Source organism: Bos javanicus, chromosome 16, assembly GCF_032452875.1.
Source record: "Bos javanicus breed banteng chromosome 16, ARS-OSU_banteng_1.0, whole genome shotgun sequence".
Classification (NCBI taxonomy): Eukaryota; Metazoa; Chordata; class Mammalia; order Artiodactyla; family Bovidae; genus Bos; species Bos javanicus.
This window is the reverse complement of record NC_083883.1, coordinates 26,864,225-26,884,088: the sequence shown is the minus strand read 5'-3', so window position 1 is coordinate 26,884,088 and position 19,864 is coordinate 26,864,225. Positions and strand designations below refer to the sequence as shown.

At 35.8% G+C, this 19,864-nt stretch overlaps 1 protein-coding gene across 1 annotated transcript in view; it reads left to right on the top strand.

Annotated features, from left to right (window-relative positions):
- Positions 1–19,864, top strand: part of AIDA (axin interactor, dorsalization associated) — a 47,863-nt gene that overhangs the window by 8,941 nt on the left and 19,058 nt on the right. The window contains exons 3-6 of the mRNA XM_061382275.1: positions 7,379–7,432; positions 7,824–7,878; positions 13,523–13,586; positions 13,830–13,936. Of these exons, the coding sequence (XP_061238259.1) occupies positions 7,379–7,432; positions 7,824–7,878; positions 13,523–13,586; positions 13,830–13,936 (280 nt within the window). The remainder of the gene's footprint in view (positions 1–7,378; positions 7,433–7,823; positions 7,879–13,522; positions 13,587–13,829; positions 13,937–19,864) is intronic.

Sequence of the window (19,864 nt, the reverse complement as noted above, 5' to 3'; positions counted from 1 at the left end):
GACTCTTTGAACACTTCTTAGGCTTGTACTTATTTGATTCTTCTTTATAAGAGTTTGAAAAGAAAAATATCCCAAAGATTAGGGTCAGTCATATTTCTTACACAGGTAGTATGTTTGCATTTAAAACTATTTAGAGTTTGTGTTATCTAATGTATGTTTATTTTGTATTTTAAAAAGAAATAGCACTTTTAAAATTTAAAAGTGTAGTTTTCTTTTTTCCTTAATAACTGCTAGTATTGCTGATAGATAGATGGCATTACCAACTCAATGGACATGAGTTTGAGTAAACTCCGGGAGTTGGTGATAGACAGGGAGGCCTGGTGTGCTGCAGTCCATGGGGTTGCAAAGAGTCGGACACGACTGAGCAACTGAACTGACTGATGATAGATTTAGGAAGTTTAGGATTTTAGCCCAGGAAAATAATTAGCTCAGAGGGAATATTTGGTTTGCAAAAGGAAAGGGAAAAGGACTATATGCTTTATCACATCCAAGATTTGTGATATCTGTCTAGGAATGACTAGGATGTGATCAGCTGACATCACAGAATTTAAGGGTTAAAACATCTACATTTTGAAACAATCTCAGCTATTTGAATATGTAACTTTAACAGCTAACAAAGCATGTTATGAATATGGAATCAAAATGAAAGCTTTGGAAATTAAAAAGTTCGACAGCCATGTTTTAATCACCTGTTTCCCTCAAGTTACTTATATGCCTCATCTCTAACATCTACTGCTTAGGTATAGGATCTAATATGAACTCAAATATAAAGTGATTTGACCTAAAACATACTCGTTTTTTAAAATGTTATCAAGAAATGAGCTTTGGCATATGATGATGATTAGTCTAATGAGACAAAATCAGGTTTTTCTTGATTTTCTTTAACTTCCTAAGGCTGAAGCTGGGTGTTTGATAATGCTGTTTGTTTAGCTTATTGCTGTTTATAGTAGCTGCCCAGCTGCTCTCTTTTCAGCTTACACAGATCCACCCCTCCATAAGGCCCAGGAGGCAGCATGACCTAGAGGAATGAGCCTGAGATCTGAAGTGAGAAGATTTGGTCTTGAACCCTGGCTCTGTCTCTGGGCCTTAAATTCCTTGTGTATGAAGTGAAGGATAAGATAACCCTAAATCATCTTGAAAACCATCTTCACATGACCTCTGCCTTTGAAGTAGTCTGCTCCTCCTCCTTTCCTAGAGACCTGATTTCTGAGGTATTTAATATTTAAAAACCTGCCTAGGAGGCATATGTGGCTGCCATTTGTGTCTCCAGAGAGAGCTTGTGCCTGTCTGCCTATTCCTTGGGCTTGGGAGAAGGACCCGCCCCCACCCCCCATTACTCTGTACTACATTATGAATATAAGGCAAGTCATTACATTTAAAATTTTAACTTTCCTTAAAAATACAGATAAAACATTCACAGTAGGCAAAAAAAGTCACTTTGAAATAGAGCCTTTATTTAATGTCACTTAAGGAAAAAGTTCCACAGTTTGTTGTGACTGTGTGGATCACAACAAACTCTGGAACATTCTGAAAGAGATGGGAATACCAGAGCAGCTGACCTGCCTCCTGAGAAATCTGTATGCAGGTCAAGAAGCAACCATTAGAACTGTACATGGAACAACAGACTGGTTCCAAATTGGGAAAAGAGTACATCAAGGCTGTATATTGTCACTCTGCTTATTTAACTTATATGCAGAGTACATCATGTGAAATTCCGGACTAGATGAAGCACAAGCTAGAATCAAGATTGCCAGGAGAAATATCAATAACCTCAGATAAGCGGATGACACCAACCACCCTTATGACAGAAAGCAAAGAGGAACTGAAGAGCCTCTTGATGACAGTGAAAGAGGAGAGTAAAAAAGTTGGCTTAAAACTCAACATTCAGAAAATGAAGATCATGGCATCCTGTCCCATCACTTCATGGGAAATAGATGGGGAAACAATGGAAACAGTGACAGACTTTCTTTTCTTGGGCTCCCAAATCACTGCAAATGGTGACTACAGCCATGAAATGAAGACACTTGCTCCTTGGAAGAAAAGCTATGACCAACCTAGACAGCATATTAAAAAGCAGAGACATTACTTTGCCAACAAATGTCTGTTTGGTCAAAGGTGTAGTTTTTCCAATAGTCATGTATTGATGTGAGAGTTGTACTATAAAGAAAGCTGAGTGCAGAAGAATTGATGCTTTAGAACTGTGGTGTTGGAGAAGACTGCTGAGAGTCCCTTGGACTGCTAGGAGATCCAACCAGTCTATCCTAAAGGAAATCAATCCTGAATATTTATTGGAAGGACTGATGCTGAAGCTTCCAATACTTTGGCCACCTGATGTGAAGAAATGACTCATTGGAATAGACCCTGATGCTGGGAAAGATTGAAGATTGAAGGAGAAGAGGACGACAGAGGATGAGATGGTTGGATGGCATCACCAACTTGATGGACTTCAGTTTGAGCAAGCTCCAGGAGTTGGTGATGAACAGGGAAGCCTGGCATGCTGCAGTCCATAGGGTCTCAGAGTTGGACATGACTGAGTGACTGAACTAACTGAACTGAAGGAAAAAGTCAGAGACTCCAAGTTAATAAATGATTAGAAAACAAAGATTTTCCAGACATTATCTGGAGAACATTGACTCAGAAAAATTAATACATGTTATATCAACAGAGTTTGTGACTTTTCAGGGCTTTTAACATGCTAATGTGTATGTTGGATTTTTAAAGAGTTTGGGTAATGGAGTATTTCTTAAATTTGTTTGCTTTTGAAAGCCTCCCTCCTCTTCTCTTTATAATATTTCATTGGGTCTAAAGAACATGTTATGGGAAATTTTGAAACCGACTGTTAGGTCTGCAAAATTACTTGAATGCCAGACCTGGCATGTAAGCCAAAGGAGAAGAAACTCAATTGTGTTTCCTTAAAAGAGAAAAACGGAGAATGTTCCTTACATTAGTCTATGCAAAACTATTCTATGTGTTTTCTATTTTGAATTATATTATTTGTGCTTTTACTATTTTAAATATATTTGTAGCAGAGACAGGTTTTTAGAATTATGCCAACCATTCAACAATTTGTGGAACTTTAAAAGAAGATTTTTTTAAAAACCACCATATTTCTAAAGTACTTTCGTTATGAAACTTTTTACTGTTGCTCCCAATAAGATTTCAAAACTATTTGATGATTAAATGCTTTGTTAGATCTTAGATTATTGATATTTATTTGTATTATTAACATGAGAGGAATCATTTTTTTAGAGAGTAACCTATATACTTCTCAGTATTTATTTTAAATGTGAAGATATCTAAAGCCACACTACTGATCTCTCTTAACTTTATTAGTTGGTGGTAGAAAATCTTCGTATGGATTTTCTATTCATAATCTCAAAGATTTCTGGTGGAAAATAAAGTTTATAATTCTTATTTGATCCTCCCTCATGATCAGTTGACTTAGCTTTCATTTCATTTCTTAATAGTTTTGTCATTATAACAACTGGGTTTAGTTGCCAAAAAATAGCTGCCAAAAGCTTTCATTCCATTAAATTCCCTACTTTGGTGTAGTAGATTTTCTCATGTAAGTTTCTGGACAGAATAGAACATCCTGTCTCATGATGCTTAGAAAGTTTTTCCCTGTTTTGAATCAGATGTAGTGGTGATGAGAATTCCAGCACTATATGCTTGTTTTATATTTTATAGATCTCCCTTTCCACTGCCTCCTCCCTCGCTTCCTTTCTTCTCTGCCTCCCCCCAGCTAGAGGATAGACGATGGGCTGTCTAAATCTAAAAAATTGTCTGGATTGAGACTGTACTTCTTAACTCGTTGTATTTTTGTAAACTATTTTTTCCCTTAATATGTTTTGGCAAAATTACTATAGTTCTTTAATTGTTAACTGCTTTTTTCCTTTAATAGCTCTTTTGGAGTTAACCATTCCCCTAGCTAATGACAAAGTAAGACAGCCAGTATTCTGAAAATGATAACATTTTCCACCTATATACCTTGTTAGATATATGCAATTAATTTGAATGAAATGCTAATTATTTAAATCTTTCTAAAATTAAGTTCACTTACCTTGAATGCTTAGTCTTAATGTGTATTAATCAGGATTTATGTTTTGTGCTTCTTAATAATTTTTCTGAACCGTTTCTTTCTAAGAAAGGTGGAATACTGACAGTAGCAAGCACTTGATTTTGACGTCAATAAATGCTACATTTTAAAAGTCATTGCTGTGGCTGAAAATGATAGTGTTTCACTCTTTTTTAATACTGATGTTGGGTGTGGTCCCTTAAAATAGTTATGAATAATGCCTATTGGTATTTTGCCATAGTTTCAATAGACTGTAAAAAAACTGTTGCTTCTTCTTAACTTGAAGAAATGTTTACATTTAAAATAGGTTATTAGTGGACTTATAGTTGTTAAATTAGAATATGTTTTACCTGAAATGTTAAAAACATCAAATCAAATGGGTTGTATAGTAAAGAAGGACAAGGAGTTAACTAATGTTTTTAAAGACTTACTCATTGATACATGTCCCTTAATACAGACAGCCCTTTTTCAAAACCATTTTTTAAAAAGAACATAAGTGTGACCAAATGGTATTAAAATAAGTGTATTGCTTTGTTGTATATATTGCTACTGTATTGAAGACATTGATGTCCAAGACAAGCTGCTTAACCTCTCTTTGGTTTTCACATCTTATAGATGTGAAATGGTTGTATCTAGTGCATAGGGTTATAGTCAGGATTCAATGAATTAATGTGGGCAAATCACCTAGGAGAATCTGTCACTTGTAAGTGTTCAATAGGTTTTAGCCATTACTAACTATATTAAAGTAATTTACTAGTTTTGTCAGATTTGAGTGGTTTATATGAACACCACTGATTTAGGGATATTAGATTTTATATAGAAAAGATTGTTGCTGGCTCCCCTACAACAGCTGTTTCAGAGGGTAAATAAATCTGTATCTTGAATCCTTTTACAGCAATTATATTAAATATAATATTTAAATATAAAATTTCAGAATAAAATTTGACATTTTCTAAACTCACATTAAGATTAAAGGAAATTTTAAAGATTGTGGAAATAGTTAAATGTTGTTACCAGTTCCTTGACTAAGAGTCATATCTTTTGCTCAGTAGTAGTTTATTTATTTTTGAAAAATTTTTATTGATGGATACTTGATTTATAGTGTTGTGTTAACTTCTGGTGCACAGCTAAGTGATTCAGTTATACATACATATACATATTCTTTTTCGTATTCTTTTCCATTATGGTTTATCGTATGATAGTGAATACAGTTCCTTGTGCTGTACAGTAGGGCTTTATTGTTTATCTGTGTTATATATAGGGCTTTGTGTCTGCTAATCCATGCTCCTAATTTATCCCTTCCCCTTTCCCCTTTGGTAACCATAAGTTTGTTTTCTTTGTCTGTGAGTCTGCTTCTGTTTTATAAATAAGTTCATTTCTGTCATATTTTAGATTCCAAATGCAAGTGAGATCATATAGTATTCGCTTTTCTCTTCTGACTTACTTCACTTGGTGTGATAATCTCTAGGTCTATCCATGTTGCTGCAAATGGCATTTCATTCTTTTTTATGGCTGAGCAGTATTCCTCTGTGTGTGTGTGTGTATTCTTTTTTATCCATTCATCTGTCAGTGGACATTTATTTACCTTACTTCATGTCTTGGCTATTATAAATAGTGCTGCTATGAACACTGAGGTGCATGTGTCTTTTCAAATTATAGTTTTCTCTAGATATGTGCTCAGGGGTGGGATTGCTGGATCATATGGCAACCCTATTTTTAGTTTTTTAAGGAACCTCTGTACTGTTTTCCACAGTGGCTGCACCAATTTAGATTCCCACTTGCAGTGTAAAAGGGTTCCCTTTTCTCCGTACCCTTTCTAGCATTTGTTATTTGTAGAATTAGTGTTTTATTTTGTGAATTGCTATCCCAGCTATATAATGCCTGTATGATAATCACCTAGGACTCACTAGCCTGAGTGCCAGATACCAGGACAATACTTGTTACTCCTCTTTGCTCCTCATTTATCTTCTAAAGAAAATTGGCATAAGAGGAAACCATCAAATCTAATTGACTGAACTTTTGCAGGTCATCAGTATGTGTAGAAAAACATCACTTTTCCCCAGAATATTGTATTGTGAAGGCATTGCAAATATTGTACATATATACTTCACATTTATGGTCAGGGTTTATTTCTAACAGAAAGTTAAGAAATATGTTTTTTTGGAAAGATTTCAGTCTTTCTTGTCATAATTTAGCTGCCTGCTCTTGTGCGTATTTGTTTTTTGGGTCTCCTCCTTTTCAGTTCAACCCTAGTCATCCATGTTCTTTTTCTGACTACTGATTACCTGGACAGTTGAAATAACCTGATCTAACCTTTAGTCTTTGCCCTTCTCTCCTTTACCCTAGGGACACTGTTATCACAACAGTTTTCTTAAAGGGCAAATCTGACAGTCATTCTTCTGTCCAAAAACTATCTGTGTAATTTATTGCTAAAGTAATAACAGATTCATTCCTCAGCTAGTCATAGAAGGTTCCCTTCATAATAACCCCTCCCCCCGCAATGCACACACATTTCACATTTCAAACCTATCTCCCTATTTTCAGTTTGGGACTTTAGACAACTGAACTATGACTTTTTCCCAAGTTCTTTAGTTTTAGAAATCCTCCCAGTCACTGGGGCTTGATTCCTAATTTTGATTCCTATCCTATTTCTTCAGGGCATATTAGCATTTACTTTGCTGACACCTGTAAACCAAGTTCCTCTGTTTTATGTTACAGTGATTTTATATGTTTAATAGAAACATGAGCTTATTAAAGGAAGGACTATGCCCTGTCATTTATATCTATTTGATAACTCAGATCTGACTATAAAGTTTGCCACCATTTATCACAAGTATTGATTTTACTTGGCATTGCTGATACATTTAATTGAACAAGTTAAGATTGGACTTGAGTCAAAATTAAATTATACCACTGTGCTAACTTTCAGATATTTTTGATTTTAAGTCTTTTAGTGAATATCAGACCTTATGGAGAAGAAGAGAAGGCAAAGCTTGGAGAGAAGATGTTTGAAGTCCTTTTCATTGCCCTTTAACTCATATAGAAGGCTATCATCAAAGCAAATGATTTAAAATTGGTTGTGGCACATTAGACCAGGAGTGAATATATGCTCATCTTCTCTGCATTGTCCCAGCCTTTTGCCTCCTATTTCTCATCTCCAGTGTCTCAAAGATGCTAAAAAGAAATAAAATTTAACCTAACTTTTAAAATCATAGATCACTTATCAATAAAATATTAACTCGATTTTTGGCAACTAACGGTTATAATGTATTTGGTATTTATAACTTTTTCTTTTTCCTGCAGAAAACCATAGGCAAAATTGCAACATGCTTGGAATTACGAAGTGCAGCTTTACAGGTAAATAGATTCCGCCCCCCTCAACTTCTTAATATAAGGAAAAGTAATTAGTATGAACTATTGATAAAATGTTAGGCATTCATGTCAAAAGCAGTATAGTCTCAAAAGGATTTAACAATAAGAATTCATGGATTAAACTCCTATTAAAAGATCTGTTAGTTCAAGTTATATAAACTGTAAAAATAAAAGATATGGTTTCAACTTTTTTAGTAAGAATGTTCCAAAAAAAAAACTAATTTGGAATTAAAAAAATTTTTTTTGACCTTGAAAGCAAGAAATGGATTCTTTTACTTAGGCTACTTTTTGAATATTTTGTCAGCCATAATAAAAAACATAGGGTGCAATGAAGTCTTTGTATTAAAAATATGTAATTTGCATATTTTAAATTCAGTCCACACAGTCCCAGGAAGAATTTAAACTGGAAGATCTGAAGAAGCTAGAACCAAGTAAGCTTTATTTCAGATTTTTTATTGATACTGCTTTAGAAAAATGTTTACACTATTATGGATATTAAGATTATTTAGCAGAGATGCTAATTTGAGTCTTTTCTGTTACTATCTAATCCTATGTAATTTTTCATGCTTTTATAATTCCTATAATATTTTTAGTAATTATTGTTTGGTTCACCTTATGTGCTCAGTCGTGTGCGACTCTTTGCAACTCCATGGACTGTAACGTACCAGACTCCCCTGTCCATGGAGATTTCCACACAAGAATATGAAGTGGGTTGCCATTTCCTATTCCAAGGTATCTTCCCAACTGAGGGATCAAACCTGCATCTCCTACATTGGCAGGCGGATTCATTACCACTGCTACCTGGGAAGCCCTCTCACCTTCATTACAGAATATGAAAAATTATTTGACTCTATGTTGTGCCTCACTTATCTGTTTTAGCCTTTGTTTTATTCAGTTTAATAAGACTACAATTAAATTACTTTAGTAAACATTTACAGTAGATTCTACTGGAAAGTATAAAGTTATAGTCATTGATGCCTATTTATACTGAATGTCACTGAAAACTGCAGTCCAGCTGTTTGAACTGCTTTATAAAATCTTTCCTTATTGTCCTCATTTTCCTTCCTAAATTTTTGTTTTTAAGTAAACAATTCCTTCAAATATTTTGGTGGTTAGGATGTGCTAGATGAAGCTTTTTTGCTGGTTCAAATGAATGTTCTCTTAGAGGAAATGTTTGAAATATAGGCAAGGGCACAAGTATTGAATATCACCACAGTCAGTTTTAGGACATTTTTTAATCACCCCATAAAGAAACCCTGTATCCGTTAGCATTCACTCATTTCCCTCTAGCTTCCCCTGATTCCCAGCCCTAGGCAACCACTAATTTACTTTTTGTCTCTATAAATTTGCCTATTCTGAATGTTTCATGTAAATGTAATCTTACAATAATTGGTCTCTTGTAAGTGCCTGTATATAAGATTATTTTAAGAAAAACACGTTTGTGCTCCCTCAGTCATGTCTGATTCTTGTGACCCCATGGGCTGTAGCCCGTCAGGCTCCTTTGTCCATGGAATTTTCTAGGCAAAGTGGGTTGCCATTTCCTCCTCCAGTGAATCTTCCCAACCCAGGGATCGAACCCACATCTCTTGTGTCTCCTGCATTGGAAGGTGGGTTTTTTTAAAAAAAGATTTCAGCTGCATTAAGGATATCTGAGTTATGGTTCTGAAGAAAATTAGAAATGTTCAATTTTAAATGATAAGAATAATGAGGATTTGGGATCCTCGTTTAGTAAGTATTTTCCATCTCTTTTCAATTTTGTTTCCAAATAAAACTTAAGAATATGTAGGTTCACTATAAAGACTGTAAACACTTATAATCAGATGTTTATTATCTCTTTCCATGGACACACTCAGTTTTTCCCCGTTACCTCATAGACTCTCTTGTTGGTAATAATGATCACTATTTTTTAGAGTAGCAGGAATATGCCAAACACTCAGATAAGTAGACTCGACCACATTTTGCTGACACTTGCCCATGATTTTACAGCTTGTAAATGCTTGAACTGGGTTGGGTTTGAAGTGATCTCAAAGCCTACATTCCTACCATTACACTGTTATTAATACTTGTAATCATGCAATATTGACATCAGTCCTTGAGATCATGATTCTTCAGGTCAAACTCCTGAGAGATTATTGACCCATGTATTTGTGGAAGATTGAACTGAAATCTACATTGTTTTCTGATTTGTTTGTTTGTAAGATTTGGGGTGGGAATAGAGAGGAAAGAGAGTAATTTGGATTTGTTTTTTTATTACATTTTGATTTTATATAAAGTTCCTCATTTGGACTTCTCCCTTCCTGGTACTTATTTTAGATGATTTTAATTTGCTTCTTGCCTCTTAAACTTAAATGTGTATGTTGTATCTCAGTAGGCTATGCCCTGTAATTAAGCTTGAATTTATAAAATTTATTTTACAAGAATTAAACATTTTCAATAAATTGGTATTTGACTATATTTCAAATTAAGTGTTCTTAGTCAACCTGCCCTTTGCCTCTTCTAATAATGTAAGGAAGGGAAAATTAACAAATGACTGTATCTTTCAACTTGTTGGTCTTAGTTGGTTTATTTTGCTAATGTATTTTTCCTTCAAGATTTTTAAAATCTCTTTGTAAATCTGAAATTCATACTAAAACTAAGATCCTGAACGTAATAGTTAATTTAATTTTCTTATGTTAATGTTTAGTAATACACTACTTCTTACTCAAATATACCTCCCTATGACCAACCCATAAACTGTAAAATTCCCTTCCATTAATTAAACTTTCAAGGCCCCAAAGAAATCGCACCTTGCCCTGAAAGCTTTTTCTTCTCTCCTTAGCAGTTATTAGACTCTGTCTCATGTTCTTTATAGGAGCACTTTTTATAGCCACTGTCATAGTCTGCCCTGTACTATTCTCACTAATATTTATTTATTTTCTCAAGAATATTGTGAATAACCTTTGTATTTTCCCCACAGAGCCTCATTCAATGCTTTGCCTATAGTATGAACTCGGCAGATTTTTAAATTGAATAGAGTTAAATGTCTACAGGGAATTGTTTCCCGTAATTTAAAATAAACTTTCAGATGGGAAGCACTTGCTCATTTTTCCTACCACAAAAATGAAAACTAGCTACAAGGAAAAAAAAAGAAATACATGTGGGGCGTGTGTGTGTGATTTTTAGTGTCAGATTCAAGAGGATGGCAGGCCATGCTCCATGAGCATAGGCTGGGAGTGCTGAGTGCTCACCAGTAGATGGTATGCCATCAAGTCAGCATTCAGGGGGCCTGTGTGCATTATTCCTACTGAATGAACCAGTTAGTCCCCAGTCGTGGTGGACTCCACACTCAGGATCACCCCTTCCATGAAATTATAAACTAGCTTCTCCTCTTCTCTACAACCTCCAAAAATATCAAGATTCATATTAGAAGAAAAATCCTATGATAAGTTTATGTAGAATCTTATTTTAAAACATTAGAATCCCTGTTATTCCCCAGTTGGTGAAAATGGAAAGCCATCCTGCAATTACAGAAAGCAAGAAAGGTGCTGTTATTTTTCTTTCAAAATTATTCATACAAGTTAAATATCTGATGTACTGTATACTTGTAAATACAAAATAAAGAAGAGGCTATTTATGCCAAAACAGACATTTCCTTTTCAAAACTTTGATACCTAAGAAAAGAAAATGATGTTTAATTCTTCTATTATAATACAAATTCAGGATATTCTTAGTAAGTAATATGATTTTCAGCTGTTTCATTGATGTTTTGTTTACATTTTAAGGGTTGACTTTTTCCTTTTCACTATTAAAATGTGGTCATTGCTGATATAAATATGCATAATCTTGTCACCCATTTCCTATTCTCAGCATCTAGAACAATACTTAGTGATTATCTGATATTTGAATTGAATGAATAGTTTACTCACAATAAACAGTCATGCACCAAGTTTAGAGGTGACATTCTTAAAATTTGAAAAATAGTCCTTCTTAGATCTAAAATAATAGGATTCTAGTCAGTCAGATAGGGAGAACTATGGACAGAATAAATTACCATATAGACTTTACTTATACTGTAAGTGTTCCTATGCAGTGTCGTGTTATGTTATTTAATTCTCTCAACAATCTGTGAAGAAAGGTAGAATATGATTTTGGAACTGGGGAAGCTGAGATTCAGAGTAGTTACATGAATGCTCAAGTCATTAACATCATGGGAGGGCTAAGATCTGATTCAGGTCGCTTGCCACTTGCCCTTTGCTTATCAGACTTCAGCTTTGTGGTCCTCTCCATTCCTTGAACAAACTCCTGCTGCAGAGCCTTTGCTGTTGCTCTGCCCTGTTCTCTTAATACTTGGAGAGCCCTTGCCCAGAGCTGCTTGTGGACATTTCTTCTCATTCAGGTCATGGCTCAAATGTCTTCTAATAATTCAGGTTTGAGCAGCCTACTCTGTTCACTTCAGCTGAAGTAATCCTTCTACTCCACTTACACAAGCATCCTCTGGGTCCTTCGGCCACAGTCTTAACATCATCGTGTTCATTTTGTGGCTTGTTATTGTCTGCTTTTCCTGGCTAGGGTCTAACATCCGTTTGAAGGTGAGAGCACTCTGTCTCTATCACTGCCATATCTTAGCACTCAGTACACATTTGTTGAGAAGAAGAAAGAAAGAGGAAGGAGGGTAGGAGTTGGAAGGAGAGAGAGAATAAGAATGAGTGAAAATATAGACACAAGTCTCAGACTTCTCTCCCTGAAGGGCTTAGTAGGAGTGCATATATTAGAAGAAGTATGATAAACACATTTGACTCCTGTGGGAGTAAGGCATGTAATTGCAACCTGTACTCAGGGATTTTCTTTTTGAGGATGACAACATCCATACCTATATCAGCTCTAAACTGTAAGACTCCAAAATTAGAATGAATAAGTTGAGTATAAACTCACAGAAACATTTTGGATTGTACAATTAATGCCATTACTTCATATAACTGCAGGTAGATACTGGCAATCCGTAAGACCAGATATGAAGCACCTCTCCAAATGTAGGTAGAATTGTAGAGCATCTCTCTTTTTAAGTTTCCTTGCCTGGATATAATCACTGACCACAAACATAATACAGGAGGTTGTAATACAAGAGATTGTTTAAAGACTTCTCTTGAGGATAAATCCCTCTTTGTGTTTGTGTGTGCATATATATGGAGAAGGAAATGGCAACCCACTCCAGTTTTCTTGCCTGGAGAATCCCATGAACAGAGGAGCCTGGCAGGCTACAGTATCCATGGGGTCACAAAAAGTCAGACGTGACTGAGCATGCATGAGCCTGTATGTAAGCATATATGTACATTATGTATGTATATATTACATATGTATAATAAACTATGGTAAAGGTATATGAGAATTATAACCTCACTACTATAAACTTTACCAGTTTTGTGGAGTTGAGGGGAAGACTAATCAAGACATAGAATAAGATAGGCTCATATCCCTCTCATTGGTCATCTTTGACACCAGTCTTTTAATTAAAGTACTCTAGGAAGGAGATATTGTCTTTCTCAGGTGCCCCATGTCTCACCTTGGATTTTGTACTTAGAACTATTTTGGAGTTCACTTTCCCTAAGCGCTCTGAGACTCTGGAAGTTACCTTCCTTGGAGTTCTGACAGTACTCTGAAGTGTGAATATTTTCATTTTGCTAAGATATTCAATGGACAAGTGCATTGTGGCTTTGGATGATAAGATTGGGAATATTTAAAGTATTAATAGACACCCCAGTGGCTCAGCGGTAAAGAATCTGCCTGCAGTGCAGGAGACACGGGTTCGATCCCTGGGTCTGGAAGATCCTCTGGAAGAGGAAATGGCAACCCACTCCAATATTCTTGCTGGGGAAAACCCATGGACAGAGGAGCCTGGTGGGCTGTGGTCCATAGGGTCACAAAGAATCAGACACGACTGAGCAATTGAACACACACACACACACACACACACACACACACACACGTATACATACATATTAATAGGCATGGTAAAATTGGCTAAAATCAGTCACTTACAATAAATTTTTTTATTCTGATTCATGACATAATTCATGTGTCTTTCTCTTTTTATTCTAGTCCTAAAGAATATTCTTACATATAATAAAGAATTCCCATTTGATGTTCAGCCTGTCCCTTTAAGGTAAAATAAATTAGCACCAGTATTTGTCTTCTTATTTTATCATCTTATTTTATACCTATTTTTCAGATATTTCTGGATGTATCATATCAATGTTAGTATCATTGATATCATTAATCCAACATATTAGCATTTTATGTCAGCATTTTTTATATCAACATTTTACCTGGGAAATGAGTAGCTATTTGGCTTCTCTTGTATATTTGGTTTTGTAGCTCACTGTTTTTTCTGTCCTTTTGCATGTAGAAGAATTTTAGCACCTGGTGAAGAAGAGAATTTGGAATTTGAAGAAGATGAAGAAGAGGGTGGTGCTGGAGCAGGATCTCCTGATTCCTTTCCTGCCAGAGTTCCCGGTAAGTATCAATTGTTAAAAATATCCATAGCTTAATTCACAGTCAAAGTTTTTGGAACCTACTTTAGTATTTGCTAGTGGGAGTAAAACCTTTCCAGGGTGCATGTCCATTTTAGGCAAAATTTGATGGTCATGTTATCGGCAGTAACTGTTTTATAGGTATAGCCTGGAATTATCTTACTATCTGTATTGGGATCCCAAAGAGCACACTCAGGTTCCGAGTTCACTAGGGGGACTCACTCAGCATGTTGCTGTAACCAACAGCTGTGCTTTATCCCAGAAAAAGAATTACAGGCACAAAACCAGCCAAGGGAAAATGTATGTGAGCAAAGTCCAGAGGAAACCAGGTGCAAGCTTCCAGGAGTCCTCTCCCAGTGGAGTCACACAGCTTGTACTTGATTCCTCTAGTGACAAATTCTAACGACACTTGTGAAGTGTCCCTTGAAGTGGGAAGCACATAAGGGACTCTCTGCCCAGAGCTGTTACATAGGCACCTTCTGCCTAGCACTGACCAAAATTCCAGACTCCCAGAAAGAAAGCAGATAATTCAGCATAAACCATATTGTTTGTAAGAAGAATGTAGACACAGTGACCATTCTTATCAGAGGTAGTAGCAACCCTCCCAAAATCCAGATTCCCAGATGCTAGTCAGGGGCTGCCCTTGTAGTCAGGCCTTTCTAAGAGTGACCGTCTCAGACCTGCTGTGTTAACTCTTTTTCGGTTCACTATCAAATTTGGTCGTTAAAAACTGGACCCAGGGAGAATGGCTACTGAGCAAATGCCTTTTTCTTCCCATCTGTTTTAAAGAAAGTAAATAATGGTGAGGCTTTTTATTTATAGCTGATCTTCCCTGCCTGTCAATAACCTAAGCAGGCACACTGGATAAATTTCTTATTTCTCCCATCACTGTTTTCCTCTGTTCTGTTCTTACACAGCACACAGTTTTCATTTCTGGTCAATTAGTTCACTTTAGTGTAATATGCTGATATATTGTGATGTGTTTTATAATAGACTCCAAAAGCTTTAAAATACAGCTAGATACAATTTATGTGTTATCCTGATAACTTTCTTGGTAACAAAAGTACAGGCAGACCTTGGTAATACTACAGGTTCAGTTCCAGATGACAATAAAGTGAATATTGCAAGAAAGCAAGTCACACGAATTTTTTGGTTTCCCAGTGCATGTAAAAGTTACATATACAGTAGTCTGTTAAGTGTGTGATAAGCATTATGTCTAAAAAATTCTTTTGTATTTCATTGTATATATTTTTTATTGAAGTATAGTTGATTTACAGTGCTTCAGGTACACAGCAAAGTGATGCACATATATTATTTTTCAGATTATTTTCCATTATAGGTTATTACAAGATATTGACTAGTTCCCTGTGCTATAAAAAATACTTTATTGCTAAAAAATGCTAACCATCATCTGAGGCTTTAGCTAGTCACAACCTTCTTGCTGTTAGAGGGTCTTGTGTTGATGGCTGCTGACATCAGGGTGCTGGTTGCTGAAGGTTGGAGTAGCGGTGACAACTTCTTAAACTAAGACAGCAATGCAGTTTGCCCTCTAGATTGACTCTTCCTTTCATGTTTCTCTGTAGCATGCAGTGCTGTTTATAGCATTTCACCCATCATAAAACTTCTTTCAAAATCGGAGTCAATTCTCAAGTCTTGCCACTGTTTATCCACTAACTCTGCATAACATTCTAAATTTTTTGTTGTCATTTTAATAGTCTTCATGGCATCCTTACCAGGAGTAGATTCCATCTTGAGAAAGCACTTTCTTTGTTCATCTATACAAAGCAGTCCTCATCTGTTAAAGTTTTAGGAAATTGGAACAATCCAGTCACATCTTCAGGGTCCACATCTTATTCTAGTTCTCTTGTTAATTCTGCTACATCTGCAATTAACAATAGTAACATCAGAGATCACAGGTCATCAGTCACTGTAACAAATATAAAAATAATGAAAAAGTTTGAAATATTGCAAGAATTATCAAAATGTGACACCGAGCCACGAGGTGAACAAATGCTGTTAGAAAAATGGCACCAGTAGACTTGCTTGACACAGGGTTACCACAAATGTTCCGTTTGTAAAAAATGCAATATCTGTCAAGTGCAATAAAGTAATACAATAATAATAGTACCATTTCAGTGTTTATTATGCCCCTTGGGGTGGAGGCGTTATGGGGTAGAAGCAGTGTAGGTTCAAACCAACAGACACGGGGCTTGAGTCTAATCTTAGTACATTACTAGTTGCACCTGTTCTGTTTCTTTTTTTTTTTTTCATTTTTGTTATTTGTTTATTTGGCTGTGTAGGGTCTTAGTTGCAGCATGCAGGATCTTTAGTTGTGGCAGGCAAACTCTTAGTTTTGGCGTATGAACTCTTAGTTGCGGCGTATGGTATCTAGTTCCCTGACCAGGGATCAAACCTGCCCCCTCTACCCCCACCCCGCATTGGGACAGAGGAGCCTTAAACACTAGACCACCAGAGAAGTCCTGGTTGCACCTATTCTTAAACCAGTTTGAACTTCAATTTCTCTTTTATTTATAAAATGAATTGATAATCATGCCTACCTCATAAGGTTCCTGTGAAGATTAAATAAGGTACTGCATATAAAGCTTTTAGCCCAGTCCCTGTCATATGCTGAATATTAGTGAGGTGGTTATTTTCATCCTCATCACCTTTCAGTGGAGGGAACAATACTACAGTATAGGATTACTGGGAAAATTACTGTCGATGGTAGCTATTATTGTTAATGTATTTTTCAGTATAAGGGCATTATTCCTAATATACTTACTTTATGAAGAGAGATGTATTTTTCTTGCTTTTGTTATATATGTAGAAAATGTCAAAATTGCTGAGATTGTGAAAGAAATTTTCTTGCTGTTTTATTTAACTAAATAGTTGTAATTCTGTTTTCAACCCATGTATTGTAATTGCTGAAGCTTCCACTACTATAAATTTCTATCTGATTTGGTTGTCAAATCACATATTTGCTATACAGACAGATCAAGATTTTTATGGGTTTCAGGTTGCTGAGTTGAAGGAAACTTTTACCATAAATTAAATCCATTTGCTATGTAAGATTAAACGTAAACTTCATAGATTTTTGTATTCTGATATAGTATTGTGATAATGCATTTCAGAGGTAGAGAAAGCTTACTGAATCCTTCTAGTCTCTGAATTTCTTTTTCAAAAAAGCACATGTAGTTTAATTAACTGTATTTAGTTTGGGATCATTATTGTTCAGGGCCTATGTGTTAGTGTCGGTTGCCCAATAGTGTCCAACTCCTTGTGACCCCATGGCTTGTAGCCTCTGTCCATGGAATTCTCCAAGCAGGAATACTGGAGTGGGTAGCAATTCCCTTCTCCAGGGGATCATCCTGACCCAGGGATTGAACCTGGGTCTCCCACATTGCAGGCAGATTCTTTATCATCTGAGCCATAAGTGTCATTAAAAAATAACTTTTAAAATAATATTCATTGACGTAGCAAGATGGCATTTAACTTTTTACTTAACTGGAAAGCAGGAAACATTTTCTTTTCCTTGTTACACTGAGAGAATCCAAGATTTCAGTGATGCCCAGGCTGTGTCTGCATTTTGATGGCAAGATGGTTCTAGAAATTGTTGTGGTTTTTTTCTTTTTATTTATTATCTTTGTTTCTATATAATTTATTGAATTATAAGTTCTTGGGATTTGTTTAAAAAGTCAAGTCTATGAGATTCTATTTTATATACAGAATTCACCCTTTTTAGTGTGCAGGTTTATGCTTGTTGATAAATGTGTACAGTTGTGTTAACCACCACTGCTGTTAGGCTAAAGAGGAATAAGGAATGGAATTTGTGACCCAGAATAGTTTTTTCCCATTTCAAATAGAAAGTGACTTTTTAACCAACCTTTAATTGGCGTAGGTGGGGAGTAGGGGCTAGGTATTATCTTTCTTTTTAATATTCATCTCTTTCCTTTTCAAAAATTTAAAAATTCATGTAGAAAACATAAATTTTTGTTAAATAATTGGCTTGAGCCAAAATAGAGTTTAATTTTTCTAAAGGTAGGCTTCAGTTCAATCACTCAGTTATGTCTGACTCTTTGTGACCACATGGATGGCAGCACACCAGGCTTCCCTGTCCATCACCAACTCCCGGAGCTTGCTCAAACTCATGTCCATCAAGTTGGTGATGCCATCCAACTGTCTCATCCTCTGTCATCCCCTTCTCCTCCCGCCTTCAATCTTTCCCAGCATCAGGGTCTTTTCCAGTGATTCAGTTCTTCACATCAGGTGGCCAAAGTATTGGAATTTCAGCTTCAGCATCAGTCCTTCCAGTGAATATTCAGGACTTATTTCCTTTATGTTTGAAAGGTAGGCTTGGTAGATTTTAAATCAAGGATGTAAATGTACAACCTGTTTTATTGGCCTGAAAATTTGCCAGTATGAATATAAAGCTATTAAAATCATAAGCCCAAGAAATATGAATAGACGAAGACAAAATTTTCAAGATTTAAAAAAACAAACACTTTCTTACTGAATGACATGATTAAACTCAAATATAGGCTTAGTTTCAAAATTTTCACAAATGTGTTAGTTTCTTTAGCTCTTAGACTTAATCGTGCATAAAACGTGTTTATTTTTGAAGCTGAAAATAAGGAAATTTACCTCTTCAATGTGAAACCTGTGCATGGTTTTTGCTGTACAAATACTCAGTTCTGAGTTGAACTTGAGAGAAGCAAACATGGATTTCATTTTTAGCTGAAATGAGGTTTTTCTTGCTCACAAGTATAAGAAGTTGCAAATTGCAGCAAAGTGTTCGTTGCTTTCTTGTGAATATCAGGCATCCTTCTTTCATAGAAATCCAGAGCATGCCTCGGGGCACAGCGGTGAATATCATCTTAAGAGTATGCTTAGGTCAGAGCTCACAAAGTTCTTTATCTTCTCCCAGAGTCTCAAGTTCTCAAACTGGAGAGAAGAATCAGAGAAAGCGTTCCTCACCCAGGCATTTATTTGTTTATGTGTGTGCTAAGTCTGTTCAGTCATATCCGACTCTGTGCAGCCCCATGGACTGTAGCCCGCCAGACTCCTCTGTCTGTGGGATTCTCTAGGCAAGAATACTGGAGGGGGTTGCCATGCCTTCCTCTAGGGGATATTCAGACCGAGGGATTGAACCCATGTCTCTTCTGTCTCCTACATTGTCAGGTGGGTTCTTTACCACCAGCACCACCTGAGAAGCCCTTGTATATAAAGCAAAAGAAAATACTCTTTGATTTTGTTCTCTGTTTCTCCAGGCTAGTTTTTAATAAGGTTTGAGACTTACTGATATTAATATTTTTTCTCACTTTCAAGCTTAAGCAGGTTGGGAAACATTTTAAGATTTCTTTCTACAGCTTTTTTTTTCTTTTAAATGCAAGAATCCTGTCACTTGAAATTAAAGGGTTTTCTTTAGAGTTTTGCAGAGACTAAGTCATATGAGATGTCTGTTAAGTAGATTACATTTTGCAGCCCTCATCTTCAAAGCACCCAGCAACATCTAGCTTACTCTTTCTTAAAAGTACTCTGCAGTTCAGCCTTTTGACTCAGACACCTGTGAGGAACTCTTCCTTGCTTCCTGTAGGGAATGATGGATTGCCCTGTTTAAACTAGCATTTCTAACATGAAGCACATGCCCACTGGCTCCTTCCAGATTTCGTGTGTTTATTAAATTTTTTTTCCAAAATTAGGTATAGTGACAGTTGATATACTCTTAATGTATGTGAACAACTTCAAGCAGGTATGATTTTAATTTATTATTTGAATGATAATGGCCATTAAGGATTTTTTTCCCCAAAATTTTAAAACAGTTTTAAAAATGAACAAGCATCTTATATGGGTTTTCAAACTCTTTCTCTTTTCTTTCTTTTTTTCTGTAAATTATTTATCTATTTTTGGCTGT